Source organism: Cervus canadensis, chromosome 8 (genome assembly GCF_019320065.1).
Source record: "Cervus canadensis isolate Bull #8, Minnesota chromosome 8, ASM1932006v1, whole genome shotgun sequence".
In the NCBI taxonomy this organism is placed as follows: domain Eukaryota; kingdom Metazoa; phylum Chordata; class Mammalia; order Artiodactyla; family Cervidae; genus Cervus; species Cervus canadensis.
Genome location: NC_057393.1, coordinates 29,073,118 through 29,087,020, shown reverse-complemented (window position 1 = coordinate 29,087,020; position 13,903 = coordinate 29,073,118). Strand labels below are relative to the sequence as shown.

The 13,903-nt window shown below is 51.3% G+C and overlaps 1 protein-coding gene across 12 annotated transcripts in view; it reads left to right on the top strand.

Annotated features, from left to right (window-relative positions):
- Positions 1 to 13,903, top strand: part of PAX2 (paired box 2) — a 90,173-nt gene that overhangs the window by 44,146 nt on the left and 32,124 nt on the right. For 8 of the 12 annotated variants that reach the window (XM_043477093.1, XM_043477096.1, XM_043477099.1 and 5 more), the window contains exon 7: positions 4,932 to 5,000. The exons of the other annotated variants lie outside the window; for them this stretch is intronic. In XM_043477093.1, the coding sequence (XP_043333028.1) occupies positions 4,932 to 5,000 (69 nt within the window). The remainder of the gene's footprint in view (positions 1 to 4,931; positions 5,001 to 13,903) is intronic. 12 annotated transcript variants of the gene reach the window in all.

Here is a 13,903-nt window from a genome sequence, read left to right as displayed (position 1 = left end):
CAGAGTGAGAGGGATGAAGAGGAGGAGAAGCAGGGAAAGAAAATCAGAGGAGAGAGTGGTGGTGATGAGCTTGGGAGAAGGTGTTTTTCAAATGTTGTGACATTAAGGGTCCCTTGGTGACCATCTGGTTCTCTTTTGATGCATGAGGCCAGGGCGCAGGGCGGGCAGGCCCAGACAAAGGGAGACACCAGTGTCTGGAGCCTGCTTCCTGCCCTGATCTTACCATCCCTGCTGGGGAGGCAGTAACTTCCTGGTCTAGAGAGGGTGTACTTTTAAGGGTATCTCCCATGAAATAGAACCCTCTAAATGTGAACGTAGGTGGGGGACCATATATCCCATTCGTCCAGACAGTCCCAATTTATGCCTTTGTCTCTGCATCTTGGCCAGTCAGCATCTCCTTTTTCTCTCAAAAATGTCCTATTTGGACAATAAATCTTGCGGTCATCCCAAGCACAGACAAGCCCTTGATTGGGACAGCTCTAGAGGGTGAGGAACAGAGAAAGGAGACAAAGCTGAGATTCCCTAGGCCCAGGCTAGGGGAAAAGAGAGTGTGAGAGCCTGGGACTCCAGCAGAAAGGGACAGCATGTAGGAGAGGCCTGGGTCTGGCAAGACAGTGATGACCTGGGTCTGGCCTCCTTCCAGAAGCCCTAATGGCCTCGTTTCACAGGAAAACAGCTTGTCTGGCTCTATTTCTCCTTCTTCCAAAATATCCAAACACATTTGGCTGCCACGGCCTTTGCCACTCACTAAATTTCATTGTGGTTGTTTTGGCAATAGCCACTGATGGGCAGGGGGCGGCTGTGTGAAAGGGCCTGCATCTCAGTTCCCCCTGGGGGTTCCCCATACTCAGGCCTTCGCCAAGCTCCCCAGCACCCTGAGTAATCTGGAAGATTCTGCCTCAGACCCTGAGGATTTCTCCTTTAAACCCCTAGCACTTGTGAAACAACCAGGGGGCTGGGGGAGGCCACAGGACCCCCTTTGGACTCCTCCCCACTGGTCTGAAGTTGGGGTCAAGCATGTCCACTGCTTCCTGGACTCCTGTGGGTCAAGGAAGGAGGCTGGAGATAGAGAAACACTGGCCTGAGGCTGTGGCCACTGCAGGTTGGCAGAACAGAGTGCCCTCCTCTCTGAGCAAATGATCAGATTCATTGTTTCAAGTCAATTCAATTCAGTGAACCTTTTCTGGGCATCACTCATAAGAAAGGCTTGGTGCTCTAGGTTCCCAGAGCAGAACAAGATATGATTCTTGTCCATAAGGAGCTTATAGTCTAGTGGGGCGTATAAAGCACTTGAGCCCAGAGAGCAGAAAGGCCCATCAGATATCTGGATATCTGTGTTGTGATGGAGGTCTGGGCTGCAGGCCGTGGGAACTCAGAGAGAGGAAGGAGTGAACCCCCAGAAAGGGCTGCTCTCTGAGGAGGAGCCTGAGGGATGGGCGAGGGGCACGGTTCAAAGACAATGGTAGTTGAAATTCTATGGGACAGACTGAGCCTTGTGGCCAGAAGGTACTGTGTGGAAAAAACAGGGGTGCTTTGGCTGGGATGAAAGGGCCTGAGGGGAAGTCATGGAGGTAGGGCTAAGTGGAGGGGTTATGAGTCTAGGAGAGCCGGCCAAGACGGGACTTTTGCCTGCAGACATGAGAAGCCACCAAAAGTGTCTGATCAGAAAGGGCACAAGAGCAGGGCTGGGTTTGGGGAGGCCCTCCTCCAGCATGGTGGTAGCGATGACAGTGGGGAGACACCTCAGGAAGCAGTTGAATTCTAGGTGAGAGGTAATGTAAATCTCTAAATTTACTCTTACTGCATAAATACTTACCCCGAGGCCTAGCTCAGTGGCAAGAAGGATCAGAGACCCTGCTTCTCTTTTGGGGAGGTGGGGAGGTTCTTTTGCCTTGACTCACCCCTCCTTCTGACCAACCCCAGGCCAGATGGAGCTGTCCTTTCCCTCATGGAGGCCAGAGCCTATGAGGAAAGCCAGTTCTCCCTGACCATCCTGTGCCAACACACACACACACACACACACACCCCACACATGATCCATGCACTTGATCCATCGGACCAGGTGGGAAGGGAGAGGACAGGAAAGGCAGACCCTCCACAGCCTACCCCCTCCCCCAACTCAGGGCACCTCCAAGCAGCCAGGCCCAGTTTGCATTAGGGAGCAGCTAAGATGATTAAGAACAGGGGAGATAATTAAGTGTCAAGATGATGTAGCCCAACTCTGCAGTCAGGCCAAGGTAGCACAGCGGCTGGCAGGCTGGGCGCAGGAGGCAGCCTCGGGCATGGGCTGCATAGACATCCAGGTGTGTCCTTCAGCTCCCGGGCCGACGGCACTGCAGGCGAAAGAGAGAGCTGGCCCAGGGACCTGAGGGGGGCTGGGATGGGAACAAGGGTGCACATCAAGGCACTAGACCTTGAGGGAGTGGAGGGGCAGGTCTCCTACTGGAGGGCCCTGTGCCCCTGCCAGGCCAGCTTGATTTTGGCCCCACACATGGGGGGTGTCTCCCTGGCAGTGTCATAGCCCAGGGGCCAGCTGTGAGTGTCTCTGTCCTCAAGGAAGCCACTCCTTCTCCTGCCTGTGGGTACAGTGTGGCCTATTCTTTAGCTCTAACAATGTCACGGTGGTGGGCATTAGCGAGGACAATGGCTGTGGCGTGTGCTGGCATTATTGGAGACAATCTCAGCAGTAGTTATTGGTGTTCACAGCGATAATACCCAGAGCATTATTGGCATTGGCACTCCGAATATGGACAGTGTTATTAGTATCTGCAGCAATCAGATCTGTGGGGACATTAGTAAAGGACCGATCAGCTGTGACTCTGGGGAAAAAGGAAACCAACAGTGACTGTGAGCCTGCCTGAGATGCCCTCTCATGCCCTGGCCTTTGGAAGAATGGAAAAATCTCTAGACTTTTCCTTTGAAAAAGGTGCTAGTCAAGAAGCTTTGACCCTCCCCCCTCCCCCCAAGAGTCCAGAAGATCCTGGAATGAGACAGGTAAACAGACCAGGGATAGATGGGGAAGTTATGTCATAAAGCACCTGGCGGACAGGCCGTCCATCAGTCTGAGAAGGTAGATCCCCATTCAGTATCCTCCTGAAATCTTCTTGCCTCTAATTATGGGTGGGTATGTTAGAGTCCTTTTTGGGGACACTGCGTCACCAAACGTTGCCTGAGCTGGCCAGTGTGACTGCAGGATAGGGACTCTTGTATTTTTTCAGGACCAAAGTCCTTTGCCTTCACCCAGTTGCTTTTGGCCATGGTTTAAAGCATTGCCATCCATCAGTGGTGTTGAAGCCCAGAACAATTACATAACTTGTCCAAAAATCCAAATGAAGTCATATGGTGTGAGTCTTTAGATCTGTGCGAGGGGAGGTGTGTTGGTATCATCCTTTGATGCGTGGGATTGCAGGGGGCCGTGATTCTGCCTTCCATTAATTAGGTGCACAATGAATTGTGCAGTTGATGAGTGCCAAGACAGTGCAGTTGTATGTTTGCAGGCACGGCAGGTTGCATGGCTGCAAACAGCCAAACCCTGTCACTGCCTTTAACAGCTCCCTTCTACTTTGGCTGAAGCCATAGCTGTGAGAAGCGATTTCCTTAGTTTCCCTCCTTGAAATCCCTCATGTGTGGCTGGGGCTTGACTTGGAGCAGATGAGGGGATTACGCTGTAGGAAGGAGCAGCTCCTGCCCCATCTAGAATCCCAGGCTTCAAGCAAGAGAAGGCTGCAGAAGCCTCCACGCAGAAGGAGGATTCGGTGGAGAGGCCAGCAGGCAGTCCCAGGCTGGGCTGGGCTGGGCAATGTGACTCAGTCGGGAAGGGCTCTGGAGGGAAGCGCAGCTCGGTTTGCCATCATAGTGCCTTGGACAAGCCTCTTAACCTTCATCAGCTCAGTCTTCTCCTCTGTAAAATGGAGATAGTGACAGCACTGACTTCACGGGGACCGTGCAGAGGACTACACGACATCACAGGCATGGAGCTGAGCCAACTCCATCTTCAAAGATGGCTCACTGTGTGTCTGGGGAGGAAGGCATCATTGGCAGGTTTATGTTTCAAAGGGAAATGAAGTTGTGTCAGAAGGAAACTTTGTGGGTACCAGCACCCTCATCTTGGTGTGGTTCCTTTTAAACAGAGCAGCCTAGGGAAGCTGATACTGGATAAGCTGACCTGGATGGGACCAGGGCAGCCAAGGAAAGATGTCAGCCTCCTTGTGTAACTGGGAGGACCTCTGTCCATCTCTGTTTTCACATTTGCTCTGTGGCCATCCACTTGGACCACATGTCATCTCTTATTAACCTCCAAAGGCATTTCAGATGTGTGTAAATAAACCCAGGGCCTCCTCTTCTCCAACATGGAGTCTTCTGTCCCTCCATCCATTGCTGTGTATTTCTGCCCCCACATACACATTTATTTATTTACCTTGGGAAATGTGTGTTTGATTTGTGGACACATAGGTGCTTTCTCACATGGTTTATGCAAATGTGGGTATTGTGTGTTTTCTACCTTTCTGATACCTTTGGGTGAAAGGGGACATGGAATGCCATGCATTGGGCAGGCACACAGTTTTCTGGGTAGTGCATACAGGCAGAGAGATGAACAAATGTGAGCAGGTGCACAACCGTGTCCCTGTCACCAGCGCCGGGGGTGGGGAGAGTCCTGAGCCAGGCCTGGGTGTGCTCGGCTGCCTGGTCTTGAGACACAGATGTGCATGTAGAGTTTTGCCCAAAGGCCCATGTCAGCATTAACCTGTTGGCAAAAGGATGGTCTGTCCTGGTCCTGCCTCCAGGGGGGCCTGGGCCCCACCACAAGGGAGACTGAGGCTGGGGACCCTCACAGAAGAGCCTGGTCTCCCAGTCTTTGGATTTACCTCTGGTCTTCGACCTGCCTGCCTTTCGCGATCTCTCAGTGTCTGTCTGTCTCTTATTTGCTCTAGTCGAGGTATACACTGATCCTGCCCACATTAGAGGAGGTGGAGGTTTGCATCTGGTCTGGACTTTAAGAGGTATGGGGGCCAGAGGGAACCTGGTGTGGGGGCCAGGGGAGAGAGCTGGGGAGGCGGTTAGAGACTCTTCAGTGAGTGGGTTCCTAAGGGTCAGAGAGCTGACTAGGAGGAGGTGGCCCAGGCTTTTACTGGAAACCACAAGGCTAACGGAGTCTCAGGGCCTGGCTCACTTCCGCCTTGGGCCCTGCTGGATTTAGGGGCTGAGGCCCTGCTGGCCTGGAGGGTCAGGCCCTCAGTGGATGGGGGCACTTTTTCCAGCCCTTGGAAAAACAAAGAGCAGATCGGGTAGTAAAACAAAAGCAAAGGAGACCTGGAAGCACCTGACAGCCCTAATTCATCACGGCCCAAGTTTTTTCCTGTGTTCCCATTATATTTGTTTGTAAAAGTGGAAATCAATTTTGAAGGTAATTTTCTGGAAAGAATGGAAGGGAGGTGGGAGGGCCGGATAAGGCAGAGATGGTAAAAGGAAAAATTTAGGCCAGGCACAGCCCAGGGGCAGCTCTTGGCAAGGTGAAAGAAAATTGCATATTCAATCTCCATCCATGAATCTCCCTCACTGCTGCCCGCCTCCTGCTTGAAAACAATGAAGGCTTTTTCCCAACGCTGGGCAGGGCCTCGGTATCAGCCTCACTTTAACTTCAGGGTCATTAATTCCCTGATTATTGAAGGAGAAGAGAGGGTTGCAGCATCGTCAATTCCAAAGGCACACCCCCCATGTGATCAGGGCCTGGGTGGGGTGGGTGGGGGGGTGAGCCAGGGTGAGGTGAGGTGTTGTTTCAGAAGAGCACAGGGGTGGGAGGGAGGAAGTGGGGAGCCAACTGGACTGGGGGGGGCAGGAAGCCAGGAGGAGGGGAGAAGAAGGCAGTCATTACTGCATACCTCTGTTGTGTTGTTATTGCAAATTAAAAGTAGCATGTTCCACTCCGCAGCTATCTTTGGGGAGGGAGGGGCACCGAGGGAGGTGGGGGATCTTATCATTGCTTCTTCAGCAGACCAGCCGTGGTGTCACCGTGTGAGGTGACATTTGAATTTACAATTCCGCTGAGAAAAGCCATTAATTCACAAATTAACATTTCTCCCTCTCCCTCTCTCTTTAACACTCTCTCCCTCTCTCACATGGATGTGCAAGCAATTGAAAAGACAAAGGAAATAGCCTTAAGGAAGAGACTTTACTGCTAGTCTGTCTGTGCTGAGATTGCTCCCCCTGCTTCCAGATAGATAAACCAATTACCTGAGCCGCTCTGCTCCTGGCCGCCCGCGATCACCTCCTTTTGTAGGCTGCCTCCATGGCTGGATTACCCTCAGTGTATCTCATTAATGTAAACCAGGCATGCCCTGGTCACCCGGCTCCCTTCCCCGCTGTCTTTCTGGAGGGGCAGTGGGAGGAGTGCTGGTGTCAGAAAAGGCAGGCGAGGAGGACCCCAGGAGAGAGGAGAGACTGCCCCTGGCCAGCTACCAGGCTCTGGTTCTTTGGGTGTCCATGGCCTGGACCTGCAGTCCTGTTGAGGGGGTCAGCAGGTGAGTTCTCCGTGGCAGGTTTGCATGGGTGGATGTTTAGAGGCAGAGGCAGGAGCCAATTCTCTGGGGCCCACAGGGCCAGTTCTCTCTGACCTTTTGGTCCAGAGCCCGGGGCTGGCGAAAGCAGAGAGCACTCCCTTCATGAAAAGATCTTAGGGATATTTTGCTGAATCCGCAGAGCTGGGAGGGCCCAGCAGGCAAAGTGAGGTTGCACTATGTTGGGTAAACAAAAGGAGGTTGCACTGATTCCTTAACCTAAACTCGGTACTTGGGCGCAGTTATGTCTGTTTGCCACAAAACCCTTAAAATCACAGCCAAACCCAGCCGTCCAGCTCCTTCTTAGAGAAGACCCACCTGGGAGCATGGACCCAGGGGTTCTGGGCTCTCAGACCTCTGAAGTGAGCTTACATCATGGGATGGGCGTGGCAGAGCCCTTTTTGCTTTTCCTCTCCTCCAGGCCCCAACCAGGCACTGCAGGAAGACAGTAGGTTGGCAGAGGGAAGTCAAGCAGAGCCTGAGTTTCTGTAAGGAAAATGCTTCTGTGGATCATTTCTGGAATGATAGGATTTCACACACACTGCTTACTACCTAGCACAGTTCACAAACTCTGACCCCCCAGGGGTCAGGTCCTCTGAAAGTTCAGAAACCAGATCTCCATAGAGGGAATCATCCATCCCGACAGGTACCTGACCTTACCTTGCGTGAACAAAGCTCAGCCTATGTTCATTTTCCAACAAATATTCAAAACCTGGCTGCTGTCCATCCAGCCCAAGAACGAACTAAGGTTCAAAGGTCAGCATTCACTGAGACACACACGTCCCCCAAAAATCCACTTCTGAACACACATTCATTGTTATGAGTATATCTTCCTAGTAACCTGGGAAATCAGACCGTTCATACCTGAGGGGGGAATTTTTCTATCTTAGTTGGATCGCATATTTTAGCTAAACTCTCAGGGTAATGTTGGCTACGAGCCTGTTGAACGCCAATCATGTCATTATACAGAGGTAGGTTTAAAGGTTTTATTAAGACCTTTGCCTTGGGCCCTGTGTACACCTGAATGTACCTTTTTCAGTAGGGAGGAACCAGAGTTTAGCCATGACTGTGTGTAGCTGACGTAGGTGCGTGCATTTGTACATAAATACCTGTGATTATACCAGCGAATGCAGCTGAGTCATTAACCACCTTAGTTTCCCAGCCAGTTCATGCTGCTGTGGATGAAGAGTTATATTTGGTTGTTTGAGGAAGTATGTTAATGTTTAGCATAAAAGCATGTACTTTTTTTGGTAAAGTGCCAAAAAAGTCAGAATGGATGGGTCGACCCCACTCCCCAGGAGGGAATGCACAGACTCGCATTGGGGGGGCTGTGTGCCACCCTCCAGCACTGGAAACTGGGGTGACGGCAGGAGTGCAGTACGGGTGCTGGGCAGAGACCTCGGGTCCTCCCAAACCCACATCTGTGTATGCACACCCACCTTGTCAGAATGTCTTCACCCCCTTGTCTTCACTTGGCAACTCCCTTCAAGCCCTGCAGGTGGGAATTGTCCTCTTTCCCCCATGGGCAAGGGCACCAAGCAAGAATTCCGCTGCCTCAGCTCTGCACTTCTCCCTCAGGCGGGGCCATGGGGGGAGGAGCTGGGCTCTGAGGCTGCTCCTCAGGCCCTTCTGCAGGAAGGCTCACCTCCTCCAGGCGCCATCTCCTCTGCAGGCCCACGGGCAGAGGAGAAGGGCAGGGTCCTAGAGGATCCCTCAGAAAAAGGGTCAGGGAGAAGGCAGCCTGGGAGACCCAGCCCTGCTGCCTGCAAGAGGAATGGGTCCCAGTAAACTCCTAACCATGGGTGTCTGCACCAGAGGGGCGCTGGGGCCCAGGGAAGCCTCCCCCCCACCTCCACCCTGCCATCACTTGCCTTCCTCAGGGCCCTGGTGGCCAGTAGGGGTCTCTGGGACCCTCCCCATTCTGCTAGGAGGGTTGGGGGAGGGCTGAGAGACCGATCACGAGCCTCAGAGCAGAGTTGCTACAGAGCCAGTAATTCAAACCATCCTGACCCTTCGGTGAACCCAAACCTGCTGACCTTGACAGCCCCAGCCAAGGGAGGCCTCACAGACCGCAACCTGCGCGGAGGCCTCGCCTTCTCTCCCTCCCTTCTGGGAGCCCGTGGCCCAGCCTTCAGGTGGCTCCTCACTTGGCCGTCCCAGCGAAATGTCAGCATCCCTCCCTCCCTTGAGGTGCCTGCCTGCCTGCCTCAAAGCACCCTTTGTGCTCATCTCCACTGGAGACAGGCATGTGGGCATCTCACGGGGTCTCTCTGGGGCTAGACTGAGGCTTTCTCCTTCAGACAGAGCTTTTACACCGTGCGTGCCTGTCCTCCTCCTGCCCAGACTTCAGCTTTCTCAGGAGCACTAGCCATATTGTGTGTGTGTGTGTGTGTGTGTGTGTGTGTGTGTGTGTGTGTGTGGTCCGGGTGCACACAGGGGCAGAGATAAAATGTGATCGAGACAGAGCAGACAAGGGGAGGAAAGAAAAGCTGGAGGAAAGCAGCCCCAGGAACCTGCATTAAAGTAAATGCAGTTTATGAAGTTTATGCTCTTCTCCTGGGGAGAGCTGGAGTCTGTCCAACAGCCTCTCCAAGCCTGCCAGACAGCTCCAGAAGCAGAAAGTACAGGCAGGCGTGCGAGCAAGCCGGTGACAGAGGGTGAGATGCACAGACTCTCTCTCTCCCTCTCTCTCTCTGGCTCTCACAGATCCCCTCAGCCCCAGCAGACAGCAGAGCCTGAGATGAGGGATGCAGATAAGTGTGTGGTAGGAGGGTCCCCGGGAGCTTCCCTGCCCTCTTACCTCCCCACCTCCATCTCCATCACTTGTGCATTGTGGACCACCGGGGCAACCAGCTTGTGGAAGCAGCTCTGAGAGAAGGGCAGTGTGGGTGATCTTGAGGTCCTGGGAAGAAAAGGGACCAGAAAGTGGTCTCCTGGGAACCTGCCTGTATTTCTGATACTGGCAATCCATTTTTCTTTGGCAACTTGGTCTAGACCAATGCATTACCTTGAGGCTACTGCAGACAGCTCTGAAGGAGAAACTTAAGAAGAATCTCTTAAGGAGAAACAATCAGAGATAGTATTTTTTTCTGGGAATTCAAAGGAAATAAATGGTTGACCAGGTAGGCTATGGGAGTGCTCAGAGGGACTTAAAAGCAAGGTGGAGTCACTTTCTAGACTCTCATCATATACACAAGCACATGGATTCATGTGCGTGTTCACTAATAATATGTAAGTAGGCCAGAATCCTTAACTTTAGAGGAAAGGGGAGTGTGAAGGAAAATGACTGGAAAGGGAAATATATAGCAAAGGCCTTAGCTCTGGCTGGGAAGAGGTGGAGGGGACAGAGGGCAACCTCCAGTCTCTTGTCCCTGTGCTTCCTTGACATGCGTGGGCTGAAAATGGGCAAGGGGAGAAGCCTAACCCCCACACACCTCTTCCTGGGAGCTCCATGTCCCTACTCAAGTTCTTCCAGGAGCTGGGACAGAGAAAGACAACAGAGATGAAGTCATATGAAGACAGGAAGTCAAGGAGCAGGGGGTACAAGGGAAGGGGAAGGGTGGCTGGAAATTGCTGATTGAGGAGGATGCTCTGGGAAGCCAGGAGACATGAGGCATGGAGCGAGGCAGAAACTGCCCAGGGATGGCTTTTGCCCTTTCTGTCCTCTTTTCTCCCCTTCTCCCTCCCTTCCCATCCTCATCGCTCCCCTCTTGCCTCCACACATCTTTATTGGTTCCGGTAAGAGCGTTGATTTGCATGTCAGGCAAAGCCTTGCTACACACACAGAAAGAAAACCCCAGCCGTGGCGATGTGGCAGTGTCAGCTCTCGTTGTTGTTCGACAGTGTAAAATTAAATTAATAAAGCCCCCAACACAGGAAAACATAACAGGAAATTAATGGCCTTTACTGTCGCTCTGATGCAGTCATTTGCAACCCTGCTTTCCGCACCAAAGACTTCATAAATGCAAGCAGTTTCTCTAAACAAGCATACTTAGAGCGGCCTGGTATGTAATTTTTCGCCTTGCTTGTGTCCTTTGAGCTAACAAAGCCCCCTTCCCTTCTGGCTCCAGAGAGGTTTCTAACTGATTCTGGCCCCAGCTGGAGCCCAGCCCCAGGCAGAAGGCCCCAGCCCTCCCGAGAGCCCAGACAGTACTGAAGGAAGCCTCGGGTCCCACCCAGACAGGACCCCAGCCAGCCCTCCTTCCCCGCCAGTGACCAGTGAGCCCAGAGCCCCAGCGCCTGCCCGCCGGCCAGCAGGAAGGCACAGCGCATACTCTTGGCCAGGAAAGTTGATCACTCTGGGGAATTCACCCAAATCCACCCAATACTCACCCCTCCTCTTCCTCTCTGCAGCTGTTCTCTCTCCCCCACCTGTCCCTGCTCACCCTCCTGCTTCTTCACTGAGGTCACACACACCATGCTGGCAGTTGTGCTGGCAGTGGGAGCCTGTGCACTTCTTTTCTGCAAACTGGGGGCTAACTTATTCAAAACAGGGAAAGTAACTGTACGGGTATCATTCTCTGGGGTCCTAGGTCTCCTCCATATATCCCCCTCCTCCCTAAATGATCATTCAGTCCATCCCTCCGTCCTCAGGCATATTTCCCATAAACAGTTTCAGAGAACTGAGAGTCTGTGGGATACTGAGAAAGCTTTCACTGACCTCTTTGGGGATCTCTATGGGCAGAAGTTCCCACTGTGTTGGGATGTATAAGAGAAGCAAATAACTAAGATGTGTACCTCGCAGCACTCACAGTCTTTGGAGAGGCAAGGCTTGCCTAGATCAGACGATAAGCTGTTAATTCATTGCTGAGCCACATGGCTGAGCATTCAGTAGGAATCCAGGCAAGTGGCTAGAAGAGCAGGCAGGAAATGGAACTTGAAGCTGGAAATGGCTGAAATATGGAGAGGCTGTCCCTAGGGCTATCTCCCCCGTGGAGGGAGACCAGTGGCTGGGCTGAGAGTGGTGACAAGGAGGAGTCAGATTCCTAAAGGTCATCTGGTCTTATCTGCCATGCACATAAAACTCTCTGCAGCAGCAGATCTTCCTGACAGGTCACAGCCCCTGCCTGGACACAGGACCCAGATGGACAGTTGTCCCTGGTAGTGACACGGCCTTTGTACTGAGTCAGTGTGGTGGTAAGGGGAGAGCATAGGGCTTGGGATCTCGATGTCTGGATGTGGGCTTCATCTCCACTCCTTACTTGCTCTGGGACCTTTGGCTGATTACATAATCTCTCTGCATCTGTTTCCTCATCTTTAAAACAGATAAGAACACTTACCACACAGAATGGAGGCCAAGATCTTCATGCGACAGTCCTTCTCTCTCCCCCTCCTCCCTCCTTTCCGTTCATTCCATCTGGTTTAATGAGCCCCTGAAAAGACACTGGGCTGAGCCCTGGGTGGATTTCAGTTTCTCACATGGTGTGGTCCCTGCGCTTAAGGGAGGTCCTTCACCATCCTGGTTACCCATCTCTGAATTCATTCTTGACCACTAAAGTCCCTCTTAAATGAACACTGAACTCTAGAGACAGTCTAGCCAAAGCCAAGTACAGTAGAACCCTTGCCATTGTCCATCTGGAGAGTCTACATCCATAATGTAGCCTAAGATTACATTCGATTTTTTAGCAGCCGTGTCAGACTGAAGCTCATATTGAGTTCGTGGTCAACTAAAACCTCGAGATCTTTTTCACATCAATTGCTATCAAGCCAGGTCTACCCCATTCTGCACTTGTGTAATTGATTTTTTAAAAACCTAAACATAGGGCATTCCATTTATCCCTGTTGAATTTCATCTCGTTGGTTTGGGCTCTTAATTTCACCCGAATGAGATCTTAAGGATGTCTTCTATGTCATCATCCAAGTAACTTTTTTTTAAAGAGTTATTTTCCTTTAAAATAAAGGAGAGCCACAGGCACAGCAGTAGAACTGTCCCTCCTGGCTGCTTTAGGAACTATTGGGCCCAAGAACCGTCAGCCATTTCGCTGTTCTTCATCTTGTTCATAATGTTAGAAAGACTCTCTGTGAAATGTTAACATTTGCTGTATCTGCAGTGTTTGCTCAATCAGTTTAAAAAATCCAGTATAAGTTGATGAGCAGATTGAATGTCTGCTATGGATAAAGCATAACAGGCCTGACTTACAAAGGTAAACAGGAAGGACGCTATCCTTGACCTCAAGAACCTTCTAGTCTAGTAGGGAGATAGATAGATAGATAGATAGATAGATAGATAGATAGATAGATAGATAGATAGATAGATAGATAGATAGATAGATAGTACACACCATTATACAAGCAGATTGTGACAGATCTATGATCAAAGTATAAAGTGCTAATTATAAATGTCAAGAAAGAGGGGGTCAGTTGCTCCCCACCAGGGCAATGGAGGAAGTCTTGGGGGGGCTGGCATTTGACCTAAACAATGATAACTAGTTAGGGTGCTACAACCTACTCTTGGTGAGGGCATGCAGTCTCCATGGTATCACTCTTTTCTAATGCCCACAAATTAACTGCATGATATGCTCTGTGTGCTGTGCTAAGCCGCTTCGGTCATGTCTGACTTCTTGAGACCCTACAGACCATAGCCCACCAGGCTCCTCTGTCCACGGGATTCTCCAGGCAAGAATACTGGGAGTGGGTTGCCGTGCCCTCCTCCAGGGGATCTTCCCAACCCAGGGATTGAACCCGTGACTCTTATGTCTCCTGCATTGGTAGGCAGGTTCTTTACCACTAGTGCCACCTGGGAAGCCCCTGCATGATAATTTCTTCTAAAGATTTCCAGACCCTAATAGTAAATGTATTAGAGTGCTGTTTGCATAAGCTTACCTTTCCCCCTTTTTCACTATGGCATTGATCTTGTCACTGCCTTGCCCTTTCATTGTGACTGCTCAAGGATTATCAACAAAAAATCTAGGATCCTGTCCACCTCACCGCACCACCCTGCCCCACCTGAGGTCCTGATATTTGAGTTATTTGAGCCTGGGAGAGGTAACTCAGTTGAAATGGTTAACAGTTACCCACCTGGCTCCTGCCTGACTGGGCATCTCCTGCTGGTCTCATTTTGAGGATTCTTTTCTTTGATGGAGAAGACAAAGTCAAGCCAGGGGTTGAGAAGTTCTGCCTTCTGTTTCATTTCTCTCAGTATTACCCTCTTTCCTGAGCATTGAGCCTAAGCCTGCCTTCCTTTTTGTTCTTTCTCCAAACATGGTTGCCAAGGCCCTTTTTGTTGTTTCAGCTTGTTCTGAGCTTTTGTCTTCCTGACAGGCTCCTGCTACTCTCATATCTATCCCTGGTTATGGTCCCCTCCTCCCTCCTGTCCTTTATAAGAAGAAAAAAATAACTTGTCTGATACT